Source organism: Mus caroli, unplaced genomic scaffold, assembly GCF_978045245.1.
Source record: "Mus caroli unplaced genomic scaffold, Mus_caroli_1 scaffold_20, whole genome shotgun sequence".
NCBI classification, from domain to species: Eukaryota; Metazoa; Chordata; class Mammalia; order Rodentia; family Muridae; genus Mus; species Mus caroli.
In genome coordinates this window covers 15,238,198-15,258,090 of record NW_028227275.1, presented here as the reverse complement: position 1 = coordinate 15,258,090, position 19,893 = coordinate 15,238,198, and the positions used below count along the sequence as shown (strand labels likewise).

The following is a 19,893-nucleotide window of genomic DNA, read 5'->3' as shown; positions in this document are numbered from 1 at the left end:
GTGTACAATGATCTTTTTAATAACTTAGTATATGAACGTGAAGATTAAGAAATAATGGAAACATTTATATAATTATATGTTCCTGTAATGGAACTGGTTTTCTCAGGAACACTTACCCAGTGACTTCATTAACACATTGCTACATGGAAAAAAAGCAAACTGTGACATCATTACATACAGAATGAATGACGCCATCTTTTAAATTAATCTGGAGTCCACCCGTCTGGCTAGTTCTCTATAATTCCAGCATTCAGTAGGCTGAGGCAGGACTGTTACAAGTCTAAGGCCAGGCTTAGCTGAGACACTGTCTCAAAGAACCTCCCTTCCCCCCAATACAGTGGCTAGTATGTGTTGCTATTCTTTTTATTGTTGAGACAGGGTTCACATAGGCTTGGTTAATTTTAGATTTTCTATATGGTGGACACTGGTCTTGAACTCTTCTTTTTTGTTGTTGTTGTTTTTTGAGACAGGGTTTCTCTGTGTAGCCCTGGCTGTCCTGGAACTCACTTTGTAGACCAGGCTGGCCTTGAACTCAGAAATCCTCTTGCCTCTGCCTCCGGAGTGCTGGGATTAAAGGCATATGCCACCCGCCCGGTTGGTCTTGAACTCTTACATTTTTTTTTCTTTCTTTCACATTATTTATTGCTTTTGTGTGTATGATTTATGTGTGAGTGTGTGAGAGAGAGAGAGAAAGAGAGAACAATCAATTTGTAGAAGTCAGTTATTTTCTTTTGTTTCTTTTTACCTTGTAGGTTGCAGAGAAATAATTCAGGCCCTTGGGGTCCTTTATGGTTTAAGCTATCTGATGGGCTCATGGTCTTGAATATACTCACAATCCTCTTGCCACCTCCACCCCCATGCAGTGTTCCAGTCCTGTGCCACCAGACCTAGCTTGCTACATATTTTGATATGTGTGTACTTTTTATTTGTTTGGAGGCCAGAAGCAGATGTTAAATCTCTTTTAGTAGTTCTACCTTACTATTTATTTGTAGGTATAAATGTTTTACCTTCATGAAGTGCTTGTGAAGGACTGAAGAGGGTGGCAGATGCCCTGAAACTGGAGCTAGGGATGGTTGGGTGCAGCCAGTGTTCTCAACTGCTGAGCCATCTCTCCAGCCCCCAGTTTTGTACTATTTCAAATAATCTGGTTCTTTTTTTTTTTTTTTTTTTTTTTTCAGGGCTGGAGAGATGGCTCAGCAGTTAAGAGCTCTGACTACTCTTCCAGCAACCACATGGTGGCTCACAACCATCTGTAATGGGATCCAATGCCCTCTTCTGGTGTGTCTGAAGACAGTGACAGTATATTCACATACATAAAATAAATAAATCTTAAAAAATTTTTTTGACCTGTAGGTTTACTGACTTTGTGTTTATGGGTTTGCAAGGGTGAATGCACATGTGTGGATGCCCAAAGGCATCTTTAGAGAGTCAGTTTTCAACCCGTCCACCATACCTTCTAATGGACTTTGGGAATGTAATTCAGGCTTGGTGGCAAAGTTCCTTTAGCTGCTGAGCTATCTCATTGGCAATCAAATATATCAAATATATGTGTATGCCATGCATACGTAAATGATACTTCCCCCCCCGCCCCCCCCCTCTGGCCCCCCCTCCCCCGCTCAAAAAAGTCTGGTCTAAATATCACCTGGAGCTGGAGTTATTGGTGTTCGTGAGCTACCTGACAGGGATGCTAGATACTCTGAGAGAACAAGTAATCGCAATTACTGAGCATTCTCTCTAACCCCCTCAAATAATCTAAGGTTTCGTAATAATAAATGTTGCTTTAAAAATCTGAAAATAGAGCCGGGCGTGGTGGCGCACGCCTTTAATCCCAGCCCTCGGGAGGCAGAGGCAGGCGGATTTCTGAGTTCGAGGCCAGCCTGGTCTACAAAGTGAGTGCCAGGACAGCCAGGGCTACACAGAGAAACCCTGTCTCAAAAACCAAAAAAAAACAAAAAACAAAAAAAAAAAAAAACAAAAAAAAAACAAAATGCCGGGCGTGGTGGCGCACGCCTTTAATCCCAGCACTCGGGAGGCAGAGGCAGGCGGATTTCTGAGTTCGAGGCCAGCCTGGTCTACAAAGTGAGTTCCAGGACAGCCAGGGCTACACAGAGAAACCCTGTCTCGAAAAACCAAAAAAAAAAAAAAAAAAAAAAAAAATCTGAAAATATGGGCTGGTGAGATGGCTCAGTGGGTAAGAGCACCCGACTGCGCTTCCGAAGGTCCGGAGTTCAAATCCCGCAACCACATGGTGGCTCACAACCATCTGCAATGAGATCTGGTGCCCTCTTCTGAAGTGTCTGAAGACAGCTACAGTGTACTTACAGTGTACTTAATAAATAAATAAATCTTTAAAAAAATCCGAAAATATGACGAATGAATGAACATTAGAAATAGGAATGAAGTGTAAAAATACAGAAAAGGATCGTGGTTGGCTTTGATAATCAGAAAGGCTATTTTGATGTTAGAAGTTCCATGCAGAGAAACAAAGGGAAGGAGAACACTTTTTTGTTTGGTAGTTTGGTTTGTTTTTGTTTTTGTTAGGGTTTCTCTGTGTAGCTCTGGCTGTCCTGGAACTCTCTCTGCAGACCAGGCTGGCCTCGAACTCAGAGATCTGCCTGCCTCTGCCTCCCAAGTGCTGGGATTAAAGGCGTGCGCCGCCACTGTTGGGTGAAGGAGAACACTTGGAGGATGGCAAGGATTTCTGGAGCAGTAGGAAAGAAGTTTGATAGAGAGAAACCAACGTAGTTTTCTGAGTAAGAATGTAGCGAAAAGAATGGAAGATGCGGTATTTTTATAGAAACATTTGCACTAGTGCTGCAGTATGAGATTAGATGAGTGTTAGTGTCTAGACTGGGAGTATCCACTTGGGGGTGCTGCTTGAAAACAGCGGTCGACTTGAAGTAAAGTGGAAGGAAAGTACAGGAGGTAGAACATCAAACAAAGAGGTCTAACCTCTGGGCAATTTAACAAAAAATAAAGTGATATTTTCCTTACTACTGCGTACTCAGCAGCTTGGTCAAAAGAGAGCCCTACAATGCGCATACAGCACTACCCGCTAATCTTCCTTCAGAGACTACAATTCCCAGAAATCCTCGAGGGAGGTCAGGGTCCTCATCTTTTTCCAGGTTGCAAAGTGGTTCGCTGCATGGTCTTCTGGGATTCGTAGTCTTGCAGTGTCCTTCGGGAGATGTAGTTCCTTTCCCACAATCGGCTGGGCGAGGCGGCGCCGGCGATCAGAGCAGCGCTGGGTGTTCAGGGGCCAAGATGGCGGCGCGCCGGGGACGGAGAGACCGAGTCGCGCCGCCTCCGACTGGGGGCCCGGGTCCTGACCCTGGCGGTGGAGTGCGTGGCGGCAGTTGGGCGAGTCGAAGCCAAGCGCCGCATGGGACCGGGGGCTCCGGGAGCGCCGCGGAGCAGGTGAGAGGGTGGCCGGCGGCCCGCGGCTGGCAGCAAAGCGGCGTGTGCCGGGCGGTGACACGTGGACGGCACAGGAAAGGGAGGAAGCACTTGCGTGCCGATGCTGCGGGAGTTGGGTAGGGCTGAAAAGACCGAAGTTGTCTGCGGAGGGTATGCCAGCAGAGCCAGGGACTCTGCGGCGATTCCTGGGCACGCCAGAGGGACAGTGAGTGTCGGGCGTCAGAAACGTGGCCCTAGCTGGGGCGTCAGGGATTCGGGATTGGAGTTGAAGGCTAAGACTTCTTCCTAAGGATGCCGGAGAAGCTTCACCAGCTTGGCGCTGTAGTTCCTTTTTCGGAGCACGTGGGGTGTGGGGGGGACGATTTCCCGGGAGAACTTGTCTGCCTCCCCCTCCCCCTAGGCGGCGCGGGCGCCCACGTGGGTAGGGCTCGCCGGCGGGGGCGGGGGGAGCTCGGGGCGCGGGTCCACGTGGGGGCGGGGAAGGGATGTCCACGTGGCTCCTGTCCCAGGCTGTCGGGCATCTAGTATCCGCGCCGGAGCTGCACTGCCGGGAACTGGGTGTGTCTCAGCCGCTCCCGCCATCTCTAAAGCTTGTGCTGGGACTCTGGTCTGGAGGGAGGTAGGGACTGCTGGAGGCAACTTTGCTCAGAGCCATAGGAGTTTTTTCCTCTTTCGCCTGCGTCTACAACGCCTTCTGTCGGTAGATGGTGGACTTTCCAGATGTTCTCAAAGTCGGCTTCCTAGAAATGTCAGGGTGTGAGGAGAGGATTAGAGGACTTGAGACTAAAGGGCTGTGGAGAAATGAGTTCGCCGAGGCTTCTGTCTGACCCGTCTTGGAGTGAGTTGTGTGTCAAAAACATTGGCGTTTTGGTTGGCTGCAGTCCTTCATATGTGTGATTCAAGGGTCATGGGAGTGTCAACTTATCTGTGTCTAGTTTAATTTTTCCCCTCATTTTGTTTCTAGCATCTTTTTGGGGAGGAGATAGTTAAGGCGTGCTTGGGTGAATTTTCAGCTACAGCTTCGGGAATTGTATCTGTGTGAGGCTTTTTGGAATTTTTGATGGAGATGGGAAAAAAATGAGAGGTGTTTTGAGAACTGTCGAATGTATGTAGTTGAACATTTAATGGGTCAGGAAAAATGTTTTGTGCTGGGCTTCCGAAAATGCTCAAATCAGGTTTGCAGTGAAGTGAGCAGGAATTAGTTGTCTTTTTGACAGCAACTCCATACGAGGTTTGATTGCAGGCTTCCCAGTAATACTAGGTCCAGCAAAACAGCCTAGGGGGGAATGACTTTCGGGGCATGCTCTGGGATCAACCATCCTTTTTCCTCCCAACTTTTTACAACTTCTGTGGTCAGCACTGTTCATCATCTGGGAGAGACAGTAGGGGTCTAAGATCCAGCAACAGTAGAAGTTACATGGTCTGCCAACCCAATAGTTATCAAGGTGTCATATTTAAGTACAGATGTGTTGCTAAACCACACAGATGTGGTCCCTGCCGTATCCTAAGTTGAGCTCAGGATAGACATAGTAAAGCTGAAGGAAAGTGCAGGTTAGTTTGGATTATATAGTCATCAGAAATCTAGTTTGAAGTCTACAAATGGAAGAGTCCTTTTAAATTGAGACTCCTAAGGCTGTGTGGAAAACTTCTCAAAGGGAATAGGAAGTGAAGATCAAAGGCATGGCTTATGGGAAGAACTGTGAGGCCAGCCTAGCAGAAGAAGGGTGGGATGGTAGAGGACAAGCTGAAGAGGCTGGCAGGAAGAGCAAAGCATAAGCCATTGTAAGGAATTTGAATCCCATGCTAAGAGCGGTAAGATACCATTGAATGCGTTTTTTATTTCTCCCTGTGAAGTCTTGATTGTCATCTTAATCTTAGAGATCCTCCTGTCTCTGCCTCTTGAGTGCTGGGATCAATAAAAGGCGGTGCTGCTGGGTGTGGTGGTGCACGCCCTTAATCCCGGCACTTGGGAGGCAGAGGCAGGCGAATTTCTGAGTTTCAAGGCCAGCCTGGTCTACAGAAGTGAGTTCGAGGACAGCCAGGGCTACACAAAGAAATCCAGTCTGGAAAAACGAAAAACAAACAAAAAAAGAAGGCAGCGCTGTCTTTTGGCAGGATTTATGATGGTCTTAGGAAATGACAAGTTACTTGATTTTTTTTTTTTGTTGGTTTGTTTGTTTTTTTTTTGTTGTTGTTGTTGGTTTTTTGTTTTGTTTTTGTTTTTGTTTTTTTTTGTTTTCGAGACAGGGTTTTTCTGTATAGCATTCCTGGAACTCACTCTGTAGACCAGGCTGGCCTCAAACTCAGAAATCTGCCTGCCTCTGCCTCCCAAGTGCTGGCATTAAGCTAAGCCACTGCCTGGCTGTGTTTTTTTCGTTGTTAATCCTGGATCAACTAGTCATATGTTTTAAAGTATATAGAAACATTAAAAAGTCTCTGGGCTGGGCTTAGAGGTAGGAGAATCAAGAGTTTAGGATAACCTTGGTTTCATAGAAGTGCAAGACCAGTCCATGCTACATGAGACTTTGTGTCAAAATAGAAATTTGGCTTTGGATTCTGGATGAGCAAAATTGGTGTGAGGAAGCCAACTGAGGGGTCTCGAGTTAATGCTAGTGGCGGGCTCACTTGTGGCTTGGCCTTATCCTTTAGCCATTGGGAATGGTTGTACCTAGGCAGTGTGAAGTATGTGGGTGAAGCCATGTAAAGGGAGGTAGATGTCTCTGTCTTGGCCTCCAGCACCTGCCGGGAGGAGGTAGAGATGAATGGTTTATAGAGCTGGACCAGTCTGGCCTAGTGGTTGGACTGTAGAAGGAGGCAGGGCAACTAGAGATGCAGGCTACTTGCTCACCGATGACTGTTTGCTGAGCCATGCGCTATTTAGCTTCGGGTTGTAATTACAGGTTGAAGACCTGGGTGGGAGGGGTTAGTCCCTAAAACCTGCTGCCTTCTCACTTTAGCTTTGGGCCTAGACAGACTCCTAAGAAGTGTCCTAAACCAGCCTGTTTTTTTCCCTGGGCCCTACAGCTCCACCTTTTAAAAGGACCGGGTGCCTGAGGGGTATGGTCACACCTGTTGCTTTTTCTTTTGGAGGTGTCCCAGTGCCCCATTTCTCTTTGCCGCAGGAGGAGTTGGTGTCTGTCTGACTGAGTCTGTTGTGGGGCCTTTATCCCATGCTTCCAAGGGCAGGTAGCTTAGCCGCAGCTCTGGCCTCACCAGTTCCATTTGGGCCTTGCCCTTGCCCTGCCTATGACACTTGACAGGTTTGAGCGGGCCCTACCTGATGACAAAGCTGAAGACACTGCTAGTTCACAGAAGTGTGTGAGGCGGGGCCTCTCCATCTCTGCAGTCAAGCTTTCTCTTTAGCTCCCATTTGGTCGGGGCGGTGAAGAACAACCGTTGACATATTGTGGCTCACCATTATTGGGTCTAGAGGTACAGCTCAGTTGTGGAGTCTTAGAGTGGGTTTAGTCTTCAGCACCAAAGAAGAAAAGAGAGTGTGACTATTAGTTGAGTGTAAGACATGGTTAGGAATTATGGTAACAGTGGAGCACAGGCACACATAAATCACTCTGTGATGCATAGGAGAATATAAATCAGTCATATTGTCCCAAAGGAATTGGGGATCTATTATTTTCCTCTTTTAAAAAGTAACAATGCAGATGGATTCTTAACAAACACTGATTTCCCCTGTGACAGCCTTTTCTTTGTTTGTTTGTGTTTGTTTGTATTCGAGACAGGGTTTCTCTGTGTAGCTCTGGCTGTCCTGGAACTCACTCTGTAGATCAGGCTGGCCTTGAACCCAGAAATCCGCCTGCCTCTGCCTCCCAAGTGCTGGGATTAAAGGCGTGTGCTATCATTGCCCAGCCAGCCTTTGCTTACTGGCCAGTCTGGTCTCAAACGCCCATATAGTCCTCTGCTTTAGTTTTTCCAGCATTTATGTTAAAAGTGTATGCTGTGCCTTTAATCCCAGCACTTGGGAGGCAAAGGCAGGTGGATCTCTTGAGTGACGGCCAAGCCTAGTCTACAAACTGAGTTCCATGACAGCCAGGGCTACACAGAGAAACCCTGTCTCAAAGAAAAAAAAAGAAAAAACCAAACCCCCAAACCCAACTCCCAAACCTTCCCTATTGTTACCATTGTTTCTGTGGACTTAGGTCTTTCTGTGAGGAGTATGGGTGAGCAAGTACTCTGGTGTGCATGTGGGTTGGTGAGAGAACAGCTTTGTGGGTTTGTTCTACATTTCTGTGGGTTTTGGGGATTGAATTTGGGTTGTCCATCTGGCTTTTGAAGTAAGCCAGCTGAGCCATCTTGCTGCCCGGTCTTTATCTTTTTGATGTTTCTGCTCCCCAGTTTATTAACGGCTCCAGCCGTTTACGGGCGGAGTCTAAACTGTTGTGCCCAGAACACTGCCTTCCGAGCTTTGCATCGGAGTTGTACGGCTGTCCATAGCTAGTCCAGACCTTTGACCATGGCAGCAATGCTGGCTTCAGCCCATTGATTGAGGGCTGCATACTTGTTTGTTTGTTTGTTTTTCCCGAGGGATACCTGTTTTTGTTTTTGTTTTTTAAAGATTTATTTATTTATTATATGTAAGTACACTGTAGCTGTCTTCAGACACTCCAGAAGAGGGCGCCAGATCTCGTTACAGATGGTTGTGAGCCACCATGTGGTTGCTGGGATTAGAACTCTGGACCTTCAGAAGAGCAGTCGGGTGCTCTTACCCACTGAGCCATCTCACCAGCCCCCGGGATACCTGGTTTTAATGGAGTTATCGATTAGCTGCCCTCCAGAAGACTTGGGTCTTTGTAATTCACCTTCTCCCAAAATCTTTTGCCTTAGGTCCATGAGGACGGGAATGACTCTAGCTTTGTCAGCCTTTCTCGACTGGGCCCCTCTCTGAGGGAGAAAGACCTGGAAATGGAGGAACTGATACTGCAGGATGAGACACTCCTGGAGACCATGCAGAGCTACATGGATGCCTCCCTTATATCCCTCATTGAGGATTTTGGAGAGGTAAGCTGGGGCAGGGCTTAGAGTCCTTCAGACAGGATCTTTGCAGGGGGCGTTATGTCTTGAATCTTTGGAGTTGTTTCAGAGATGGCTTTGTTCTCTCAGATCCTTGGCCCATCAGATGCCCAACCTGAGCCCTTGAAAGATTTTTTTTTTTAAACTTTTTAAAAAAATTACTATTTTTTTAATGGTATTAGACTGCAGACCCTCAGAGTACAGCCCATGAAGGATGCCTTCAGCTTGGACCATGGTCCAAAGCTTATTCTCCTTTCAGGGTCTTTGATCTACGTGTCCAGGAGGAGGTTCATGGAGACTGCTTTTGAGCCTAATTCCAATCTAGCCTAGGATGGTCTCCTGAGCATCTTAGTATCACTTGAGTGTATACGAGTGTGAAAGCCAAGCTTAAGACTCAAGCTAAGCCTCTCCGTTAGAACCGGAGAGTTGGGTGAACAGTGAAAGATGGGACCCATGCTTCCCACTACTCAGATCCTTCTTGCTGGCAAATTAAGTGAAGTGAGTCTGGGAGACTAAGTCTCCTGGCATTTAGTTCTTTTTATGGCCTAGAAGGTTATTAGAGATCTTGTGGGGGGTCCTCTTGTCTTTCTGGAGCAGAGCAGGTTATCTCTGGAGGACCAGAATGAAATGTCGCTGCTCACAGCTCTGACGGAGATCTTGGACAATGCAGATTCTGAGAACCTGTCCCCTTTTGACACCATTCCTGATTCAGAGCTGCTTGTGTCCCCTCGGGAGAGCTCCTCTGTGAGTATGGCCTCAGGGAGGGATACAGGGCTAGTCCAAAGGTTCCAACCAGGTCCGGGAGCCTCTTCATATAGCTGTGCACAAACTGATGGGGGCCTTTCTTCCTCTCAGCTGCACAAGCTGCTCAATCTCTCTCGGACACCCCCAGAACGTGACCTTATCACCCCAATTGACCCTTTGGGGCCCAGCACAGGAAGTAGTCGGGTGAGTGGGGTAAGTCTGACCTAGGACCCTTTTGAACTCACAGATGGGGAGGGCGTGGAGAGGCAGCATCGGGAAAGCATGTGCTGCGGAGTACCTCTGAGTCTGTGCTTCTCCTGTAGGTTGAGATGCCTCTTGCAGATTCTCCATGGGACTTCTCTCCGCCTCCTTTCTTGGAAACTTCTTCCCCTAAGCTGCCTAGCTGGAGACCCTCGAGACCAAGACCTCGATGGGGTCAGTCCCCTCCTCCCCAGCAGCGCAGTGATGGGGAAGAGGAGGAGGAGGTCGCTGGTTTCAGTGGTCAGATGCTTGCTGGTGAACTCGACAACTCGGTGAACGTGCTGGACTTCCCCATGCACCTGGCATGCCCTGAGGAAGAAGGCACAGCCGAGGCAGCAGATGCGCCAGCGTCAGCCCCTGGCGACGAGAGCATCTCCTCCTTGAGTGAGCTGGTTCGGGCCATGCATCCCTACTGCTTGCCCAACCTCACCCACTTGGCATCCCTTGAGGGTGAACTCCAGGGACAGGCTGATGCTGACGAGTTGACGCTGCCTGAGGGCTGTGTTGTGCTGGAGATTGTTGGCCAGGCAGCCACAACTGGTGATGACCTCGAGATCCCAGTCGTGGTGCGGCAGATTCCTTCTGGATCCCAGTCTGTGCTCCTGGATGAGTCTCTAGGAAGCAGTCCTGCCTTGCAGTTACTCATGCCCACCATGGAGTCCGAGACAGAAGCTGCTGTGCCTGAAGTTGCTCCTTGCCCTGATCAAGAATTACCACTGAGCTCCGCCTGCTTATCGGAGCCCAGGGAAATCATGGAGTCATTGACATCCAAGGAACCTCAGAGCCTACCTGCCAGTGCAAGTCAGGTTTCTCAGAAAGTTCCCAGAAAGGGCAGGAAGAAGAAGAACAAGGAACAGCCCGCAGCCTGTGTGGAAGGCTGTACCAGGCGGCTGAGGTCATCTTCTCGAGGACAGTCTACTGTGTCTGCAGAGGTGAACTCTCAGGCAGGCAGTTCACAGAAACAGCCCCACGAAGAGCTTCAGAGAGAGGTGGCTGCCCCTCAGAGCAGAGGGAAGCCACGGGCTTGGGCTCGGGCCTGGGCAGCTGCCTTAGAGAAGACGGAGTCCGAGAACTTAGAGAGAAGTGCAGGACAGGATAGTTCTGCTGAAGAAGATGCTCTGGATCTCTGTCCTAAGCTGCTTGAGACCAGCCAAGCCAACCCCACTCTCTCATTAAATGACTCTGCTCAAGCTGACTCCATGCCTGTTGACTCTGTTGAAAGTGATGCCTCTGCAGTTGGCAATGCTGTACCTGTTGACCAGGCTTCATCTGGTACAGAGCTGGTTGGTTCTCTCCCAGTAGGCCCAAACCTGACTAGCTCAGTCCTGGCTGACAAGAAAGGAATTGAACCTGCAGTGTCTATCCCCACTTCGGGTAACTTGTCTCCAGCTGATGCTGTCCTAGCAAACACAGTGGCAGCTGACCCTGTTCCAAATGACCTGGCTCCAGCAGAGCCTGTGGTAGTTAAGTGCAGACCCACTGATCCTAGGCGTGCAGCAGCAGCAGCAGCAGCAGCTCAGGGGAGTCGTCCTTCCCTACAGTCCGCAGACCATCCTAAGGTTGGCACCCCTGAAGGCAAGGATGTTGTAGGTCCTCTGAAGGTGGAAGGTAATACCAGCGCTACAACCCAGGAAGCCAAACCTCGGCCTCTCAGCCTATCTGAGTACCGACAGCGAAGGCAGCAGCGGCAAACAGAAACAGAAGACAGGAATTCTCAGCCCCCAGTTGGCAAGTGGCCTAGTCTCCCAGAGACCCCCACAGAGCTGGCAGATATCCCTTGTCTTGTTCCATCAGCCCCAACCAGGAAGACAGCTCCACAGAGAAGCCCTATAGCTGTACCAGAGACTGTGTCTGTGGGTTCTAATCCTGCTTCCCCTACTCCTGAGCCATCTGCAAGCAAACTTATGGTTTCAACTCATTCTGAACAGGTGTCATCTCATGAGATGCCACTTGCAGTTAGACCACCCCCTCCTCCTTTGCAGTCTGTGTCTCCTGCTGGACCCATCCCTTCCACAGTGCCCGCTCCTTTGCCTTTTCCTCCGAGCATACCCCCTCTGCTTCCTCTTCCTTCAAGTGGCCACGGAGTCCCCAGCCTGCCCCCACCTCCCTTGCAACCTCCTGGACTTCCAGTATCAATGAGACAAATGCCACCTGACCCCTATACTCAGTATGCCCCTGTGCCACCCTGGTCTTGTTACCCCTCTGTGTCCCCTCCGGGCTATTCTTGTCTGCCCCCACCACCAACGATGCCCATAGTATCTGGTACTCCTGGTACCTATGCTGTGCCCCCAACTTGCAATGTGCCTTGGGTACCCCCTCCTGCACCAGTTTCACCTTACAGCTCCAGCTGTGCCTATGGGTCCCTTGGGTGGGGCCCAGGGCTGCAACAGCCTCCCTTTTGGTCTACTGTTTCTCCACCTCCGTTGTCTTCAGTCCCTACTGGAAGAGCTGTTCCTCTGTCCCACGTGGAACCCAGTAGTGATCCAGCTGGTCCTCCTGAAGATGTGCTTCCTGAGCCAGTGACTTCTTCCCTAAGCTCTGGGCCGGCCAGCCCCGCAGCTTCACCAGTAGAACCTACAAAGCCGGAGGCTCAGCCAGTGCCTGTATCTCCCCGATCGGAACACAAAGTGTCCACCTTGGTACAGAGTCCCCAGATCAAGGCTCCATCGGCTCTGTCTACTGAGGGTATAATTTTTGAGGAGTCTGTATCAGAGAGGCTAAAGCCTGAGACCCAGGAGAGCAGACCAAAGGAGAAGCCCGTCTCTACAGCTATCAAGTCTGTTCCCGTGCCAAAGCAGAGCACTGTTGCAAAGCTGCCTGCTGTCCATCCAGCCCGTCTAAGGAAGCTGTCCTTCCTGCCCACCCCACGTGCTCAGGGTCCTGAGGATGTGGTACAGGCTTTCATCAGTGAGATTGGTGAGTGACAGACGGTGCGCTTAGTACAAGAAGGGTGTAGGGGTTGGGAGATCTTGCTGTGTGCAGCTCTCTGGGTTCACTCACTCTGGTGCACTGGGAGGCATGTGAGTGGAGAAGCGAAGGGGTTTCTCGGGACCTAGAAGCTCAGTTGGTGAGGGCTAGATTTTAATCTTGTGTTGTTCTCACAGGGATCGAAGCATCAGACCTGTCAAGTCTGCTGGAGCAGTTTGAGAAGTCCGAAGGTGAGGAAACCTAGGCAGTTCTGCTCCAGCTCCTCCTTCTCGTCTGTGCTTCCTTTGGGTTCAGTCTCATAGCGGCATGAACTGGGGTAGAGGGTAGGCACCGTCTAAACCATCAGAAGAGCCATTTAACATTTAATTGGCACAGGGAGACAGCATTTCCTCGGGGAGAATAGTCAGGGACATGGTGGTATAGGGTTAGTAATTAGAAAAGTAGATAAAGAGAGGATGCAGGGAGGGTGGGATTTGATGGGGACTTTTTCTACAGGGAAACAGCTCTTCAGTTGAGCTTTGAGAGGTGGAATTTGATAGAATATATGTAGCATACAAGGCAGAGAAACAGAGGTATTGGATGGTTCCTATAAGATGCATTTGGACGGCTCAGTAGTTATGAGCACCAGCTGCTCATCTTCCAGAGGTCCTGAGTTCAATTCTCAGCAACCACATGGTGGCTCACAACTAATTGAGGTTTTTTGTTTTTTTCTTTTTTCTTTTTTTCCGAGACAGGGTTTCTCTATAGTTCCGGCTGTCCTGGAACTCACTCTGTAGACCAGGCTGGCCTCGAACTCAAAAATCCACCTGCCTCTGCCTCCCAAGTGCTGGGATTAAAGGTGTGTGCCACCACTGCCGGTCTAACAACTAAGTGATTTTTGATGCTCTCTTGCGTGCAGGTGTACGTGCAGATAGAGCACTCATATACATAAAGTAAATAAGTTTTTTTTTTTTAAGATGCATTTGGAGCCAGGCATTGTGGCATGTTTTTAATCCCAGCTCTCAGGAGGCAGAAGCAGGTGGATTTCTCAGTTCCAGACCAGCTTGGTCTACAGAGTGAGTTGCAGGCAGACAGAAACCCTGTCTGGGGTGGAGGGTGAGGTTCATTTAGAAGACAATGAAGAACTTGATTTTCTCAAGACAAAGCAGGGTGCTAGGTGCTGTGGGCTGTGGAGGTTACTATATTCTCTTCTAGAAGAACTTACTGTATCATTGGAGCAAAGACTGCACAGATGACACTTGAGTTGGTAACAGGTTTTTGCAGAGTACATGGTAGAGTATAAAACAGAAGAGTGAGACAGGAAGGCTGTGTGTTAGAGATGTAGTTTCCCTTTCATGGGAGAAGCTGTGCTTCCTGTGCCGTGGTCCTGGATTCAGTTGCTGGATAAGTCTAAGGTCAAGTATAGTGTGTCCGTTTAATCCCCTCACTGGGAAACAGATCTGAGTTCTAGGCCACCCTCCTCTACATGGTGAGTTACAGGCCTGCTGGGCTCCAGACCTAGACCCTATTTCAATGTATGGTTAGTCCATCAATTTGGACTCAGTCTCACATTCAGTTGGGAGTGGGTATTTCTGGGCAGAAAAGAAATAATTCAGTCTCATTGATGAGATAGCACTAGAGGAGACTGGATCTGAGCTCAGTCGGGGTATGTAGGCAAAGCTGGCTTATTTCTTCTCTGGATAAGAATGCATTTTGGGGCTGGTGAGATGGCTCAGCGGTTAGGAGCGCCGACTGCTCTTCCAAAGGTCCTGAGTTTCACATCCCAGCAACCACATGGTGGCTCACAACCATCTGTAACGAAATCTGATGCCTTCTTCTGGAGTGTCTGAAGACAGCTACAGTGTACTTGCATATAATAAACAAATAATTAAAAAAAAAAAGGAATGCATTTTGATAAGAATGCACTTCTATGCCACCTCAGTTTGGAACATCTGGTTGGGCTTTTAACTAATATGATTTCTTTACAGCCAAAAAGGAGTGTCCTCTCCCGGCTTCTGCTGACAGCTTGGCTGTAGGAAACTCAGGGTAAGTATGGAGATATGAGCGAGTTACCCTACAGCTGTTGGTCAGCAGCCAGCCAGCACTCCAGGACTTGCAACTGGACACCTTTGTGGCAGGGATGTTCATCGACTCTAGTGTCTTCCCCCAGTTTTTGTCCCCTTCTCTGTTACCACCCTGTCATGGGTGATGAGTTTGGGGGAGGGGTATGCACTATCAGAAATTCTGTGTGCCTTGGAGGTGCCCCTTAATTTATGGCAAAATATTCTTTGGGATTTTTTTTCTTCCATTATCAGACTTAAAGCTTGTTCAGTGCTGGTGAGGGGACCAACTAAAGCAGGGGGTGGAGGGGGATGCCTGGGGCTTCCCCTAATTCCTTGGAGGGCAGGGTACTAGAACCCCTTTACTTTGTAGCATTCTAACAATAAGGCCTCATTTTTCACATTCCTGTCTGCTGAACATGTCCTTTATACTGGTTTCAGTTAAATTTGAGCTTGGTAGGCAAGGTTTTTGACTGAAGGAGGAGGTGGGGGCTGTGCAGGATCATTTCATTGATGATTCTGCCTAGTCAGCCTCCTGAAGTTTGGCAATGTTGAGTAAGCCCCATCTACACCTTGGTCACTAAGGCCCTTCTGTGCTAGAGGGAGATTACTGGGGCCACGTTGGGTATCCTTCCCCCTGCTCCCCCCATACACCTTTCATTGCTTTTTGAGGAAAGCAGATGTACAAGATATTGAGGCAATGAACCAGGCTTTCCCTTTTCCCCCCTGCCAGCAGCATTGACACTCCCCAGGAGAAGAAACCCCTAGACCGGTTACAAGCCCCAGAACTGGCCAACGTGGCAGGTGGGTTCAGGTTGTACTCCAGCTCTTAGTCAGTACAGCACATGTGTCTGCACATATGCTGTGCATCAAGTGTGTGTCGGCGTTGGGTACAGACATTATCTGATCTCCATTGTTGTGCTCATGGTCAAGGGGGCAGATGTTTCCGATACTCAATCGGAAGTGAGGAACAATAAGGGGAGGATTATATAGAAGGTCCTAAGCTGAGGTTTGAAAACAATCACTGCTGTTGGTCGGATGGTAGCTTTTAGGGGATGAATGGACGGCCTGACTGAACAACAGGAGCGACTAGTTTGTTACCTGCAGCTCTGTATGTGGTTTGGTTTGACCCAGAGTGTCGAGGCTGAGTTAGGATAATGGACAGAGAACAAGCAGGAGGTAAGCTAGGGCTCAGATTATGGGAACTTTGAATGCCGTATTAAGCTGCTTGAACTTCATCCTGCATATGTATTGGAGAAACAATTGAAAAGGCATTCTCACGTTGATTATTTTGGATGGTTTGCCTAGCAGGAATCAAGAAGACAGACAGGTATGGAGCCAGAAGGGAAGTAGGTAAGTTTATGGTACTAGTCTAGGTACGGTGCAACCTAGACATTAGGTAAGGCTAGGTGGAGGAGTACACTTAAGAATGAAAATGCTAAGGTTAATTAGGTAGTTGAGTGGCTGACCTCAGGTAGTGAGAGAAGTTGGGCCGTTGTCGATGTTAGTAAGGACACACTGAGAAGTGGGAGCTTGAGCCTAGATACACAGAGTTTGGAGAATAAAACTGGATCTCACCCTGCTATCTCCATCCTCCCTTCCCCCACAGGGCTCACCCCTCCAGCTACCCCTCCCCACCAGTTATGGAAACCCCTGGCTGCTGTCTCACTGTTGGCCAAAGCCAAATCTCCTAAATCCACCGGCCAAGAGGGAACCCTGAAGCCTGAAGGAATTACAGAGGCCAAACCTCCAGCTACAGCCTGCCTCCAAGAAGGGGCCCACGGCCCTAGTCCAGTCCACGTGGGCTCTGGGGACCATGACTATTGTGTCCGAAGCAGGACACCCCCAAAAAGGATGCCTGCCCTAGTCATTTCAGAGATGGGCTCCCGATGGAATGTCAAGCGCCATCAGGACATCACCATCAAACCTGTGTTGTCATTGGGCTCAGCTGCACCCCCACTCCCATGCACGGCTACTTCCCAGGAGCCACTTGATCACAGGACTAACATTGAGCAGGCAGATCCTTCAGCGCCTTGTTTTGCCCCATCCACCTTGCTGTCCCCTGAGGCTTCACCCTGCCGGAATGAAATAAACGCTAGGACTCCCTCTGAGCCCTCAGACAAGCAGCAGTCAATGCGCTGTTACCGGAAAGCCTGCAGATCAGTCAGCCCCTCAAGTCGGGGCTGGCAAGGCCGCCGTGGCCGCAGTAGCCGTTCTGTCAGCTCTGGGTCCAGCCGGACCAGTGGAGCGTCCTCGTCCTCATCGGTGTCTTCCTCATCCCGATCCCGGTCCAGGTCCAGGTCCTTCTCCCCCCCCAACAAGAGGTGGCGAAGGTGAGCTTTGATGGCCTGTTAGCTTCTGTCCTTTGGGAAGCTCCTGCACTCTGGTTAACTTGAAAAGGCCATGGGCTAACTCATGTACTTTGAGTCGTTGTGGCTCTATTCTTTTTCTGGATGGTTGGAGTCTGGGATACTCCTGAAGTTTCTGTTTACTTGAGAGATGTGCCTTGGGTAGATGCAGTTGGTCTAATTGGGTTACGTCATACTATTACAGTGGTGCTTATACGTGGTATTCGGTATTTTCTTGGTGCTAAGGCAGGGTAGTGGGTTAATCTTACATGCTGGTGAGATGGCTCAGTAGGTAAAGATGCATGCTGCTAACCTGAGTGTGAACCTAGAACCATATGCTAGAATGAAACAAAAGAGTTCAACAGTTATCCTCTGACCTCTGTATGCATACTTTTCCACACACATGATGATTGTAAAAGAAGGAAGGTCCCCTGTGGGATGTGCTGCGGTTGTAGATCAGTTAGAGTGCCTGCCTTGTGTGTGTGAAGCCGTGGGTTTGACTCCCAGCACCTCGTACTTAGACATGCTACAGCCTGTAATCCTAGCACTTAGGAGATGGAGGCAGAAGGGTCACAGGTTAAATTATCCTTGGCTACATACAGAGTTTGGGATATATGTCTCAAAAAAAAAAAAAAAAAAAAAAAAAGCCGGGCCTGGTGGTGCATGCCTTTAATCCCAGCATTTGGGAGGCAGAGGCAGGTGGATTTCTGAGTTCCGAGGCCAGCCTGGTATATAAAGTGAGTTTCAGGATAGCCAGGGCTATACAGAGAAACTCTGTCTCAAAAAACCAAACTAAAACCAAAACAAAACAAAAACCAACCAAACAAAAAACAGTGTTTTAGCACTGATACCTATCTTCAGAGGATGGCTCTGAACAGTAGTCCTGACATGGTAACCTCCCTCTCACCTTGGTTATGGTATTCCTTTGAGATATGGCAGGAGAACAGTTAGAACTCGGACTGGTACCTTACCCCAGCACTGTGGAGTAGCTGTGAAAACTAGGGTTAGCGAGCCCTCCGTCCCCCGAGTCTCCCTGAATGTCCTTCCTCTTTCCCATTTGTTAAGTGGTTTCCCGTTTTCAGTGGTGCAGTAGAAAACAGCAGTAATTAGTAGTAATAGAGCTGAGTCAAGGATGCAGACGGCCCTGGTATAATCCTCAGCATCAAAAAGAGAACTGTACGTGCCAGCACAGTCCCAGTGCTGGCAAGGGAGCCACAGGAGAATCTCCATTTAAAGGCTGGCTTGGGCTGTGTAGTAAGATTCTCCATCTCGGGGGAAAGGTAGTAAAAATAGGTAAAACTGTAAAAATGCTTGACATATCAAAAAATGTATGAAGGCTGTTTCCTGCAAAGAAAACCTGAAACCCTTGCTCTTCCCTTCATCCGTGGTGCTGAGCCTCCTGACAGGCGGCTCTGACCTACCCGTCCCATTCCCATCCTTTTCACGGTCTTTATTACAGGTCCAGCTGCAGTTCCTCTGGACGGTCCAGAAGGTGTTCCTCCTCCTCTTCCTCCTCCTCCTCTTCCTCCTCATCGTCCAGTTCCAGAAGCCGGTCTCCCTCTGTGTCCCCTTGCAGGAGAAGTGACCGGAGGCGGCGGTGAGCATGGCCATGTGTTTGAGGGCGGTGTATCTAGGATGCCGGGTGGGTGCCCGAGAGTTCTGAGTCTTGACTTGTCTGGGGACTGACGGTACCTCTCTTGTCAGGTACAGCTCTTACCACCGTGCAAATGACCATTACCAAAGGCAGAGAGTGCTGCAGAAGGAGCGTGCAATAGTGAGTAGGGCAGCAGGTCATGGGGGGAGGGGCTTACTGTGTGCTGAGCTCAATCATCACCAGCCATAGCTTTGGCTCATAGCCACAGTCACTGTTCCTTTATCCAATACAGGAAGAGAGAAGGGTGGTCTTCATTGGGAAAATACCTGGCCGAATGACTCGGTCAGAGCTGAAACAGAGGTTCTCTGTTTTTGGAGAAATTGAGGAGTGTACCATTCATTTTCGTGTCCAAGGGTAAGTCTTAAAGTTGGGATTTTTTTTTTCCTGTTAAATTTTTATGCCTTGATGTTTCTCTGTCTTCCCTGTCTTCTGCTGGGCTGGGCTGGGCTGGGCAGGGTCCCCTTGGTTTTGTGGGGATTTTTTTTGTTTTTGTTTTTTTGTTTTTTATTTTCGAGACAGGGTTTCTCTGTGTAGCCCTGGCTGTCCTGGAACTCACTCTGTAGACCAGGCTGGCCTTGAACTCAGAAATCTACCTGCCTTTGCCTCCCAAGTGCTGGGATTAAAGGTGTGGGCCATCACTGCCCGGTCCCCTTCATTTTTATAATCAGAAGGTTGGCCATTGGGGAAATGAGAAGAAACACCTCTGTGCCCAAATGGCTCACCCTCTCCTCTAGTGACAACTATGGTTTCGTCACTTACCGTTATGCTGAAGAGGCATTTGCAGCCATTGAGAGTGGCCACAAGTTGCGGCAGGCAGACGAGCAGCCCTTTGATCTCTGCTTTGGGGGCCGAAGGCAGTTCTGCAAGAGGAGTTACTCTGACCTTGGTGAGTGATGGAGACGGGCTTCTTGACAGCATTTGAGAGGAAAGCTAGCTCTGGGTTTGACATACAGAGAACCCCAGAGTGGGTGAGTGGGAGGGGCCTCCCATGTTCGTCACAAGCAGGGCAGTTTGCCTCTCTCCACTTCTTGGATGGCCATGGCTCCCGTTTGAGAAGTGTGGTAAGAGACCGTAATTTTTGTCCCTTTCTGCTTCTGTAGACTCCAATCGTGAAGACTTTGATCCTGCTCCTGTAAAGAGCAAATTTGATTCACTTGACTTTGATACATTGTTGAAACAGGCTCAGAAGAACCTCCGGAGGTAACCCTGGGCATTCCTCCCCCACCCATTTTCTCTGGAGGTGTCCAGCCTCTTTCAACCCCCTCCCCAACTCTAGGGGAGAGCTGCTAGTATGGAAAATGACTGTTTTATAAGGAAATGGAGAAAAAGTTCAATAAAAATGTGTTAAATTGGGATTTTTAAGTGGTATTTGGTTTTTAATAACAGGTGTTGAACAAACTAACTTGGATTTCTATGTAAGGTGGTTCTGGGGGGAAGGGAACTCTAATAAACATGAACTAGAGGGAACTCCAACGTG

General features: G+C 49.0%; 1 protein-coding gene across 10 annotated transcripts; it reads left to right on the top strand.

The window, feature by feature from the left end:
- Window positions 1-3,215: 3,215 nt before the first annotated feature.
- Window positions 3,216-19,860, top strand: Pprc1 (PPARG related coactivator 1). Of its 10 annotated transcripts, none has more exons than XM_085833791.1 (14): window positions 3,216-3,417; window positions 8,257-8,430; window positions 9,040-9,186; window positions 9,298-9,390; window positions 9,510-12,363; window positions 12,552-12,605; window positions 14,343-14,400; window positions 15,151-15,218; window positions 16,024-16,747; window positions 18,222-18,359; window positions 18,467-18,536; window positions 18,649-18,770; window positions 19,151-19,302; window positions 19,517-19,860. In XM_085833791.1, exons 1-14 carry the CDS (start codon window positions 3,265-3,267, stop codon window positions 19,618-19,620), a joined length of 4,911 nt encoding a protein of 1,636 aa, XP_085689917.1. In that variant the 5' UTR covers window positions 3,216-3,264; the 3' UTR covers window positions 19,621-19,860. The 10 variants fall into 10 exon arrangements, with proteins under 10 accessions (XP_085689917.1, XP_085689916.1, XP_085689915.1 ...); XM_085833790.1 differs by having other exon boundaries at window positions 15,148-15,218; XM_085833789.1 differs by having other exon boundaries at window positions 9,298-9,399; window positions 18,473-18,536.
- The last annotated feature ends 33 nt before the right edge of the window (window positions 19,861-19,893 follow it).

Coding starts and splice junctions, on each gene's coding strand:
- Pprc1 (XM_029472779.2), top strand. CDS start 3,265: ATGGCGGCGCGCCGGGGACGGAGAGACCGAGTCGCGCCGCCTCCGACT. Junction 12,364..12,551: donor GGCTTTCATCAGTGAGATTG/GTGAGTGACAGA, acceptor TTGTTCTCACAG/GGATCGAAGCATCAGACCTG. Junction 16,748..18,221: donor CCCAACAAGAGGTGGCGAAG/GTGAGCTTTGAT, acceptor TCTTTATTACAG/GTCCAGCTGCAGTTCCTCTG.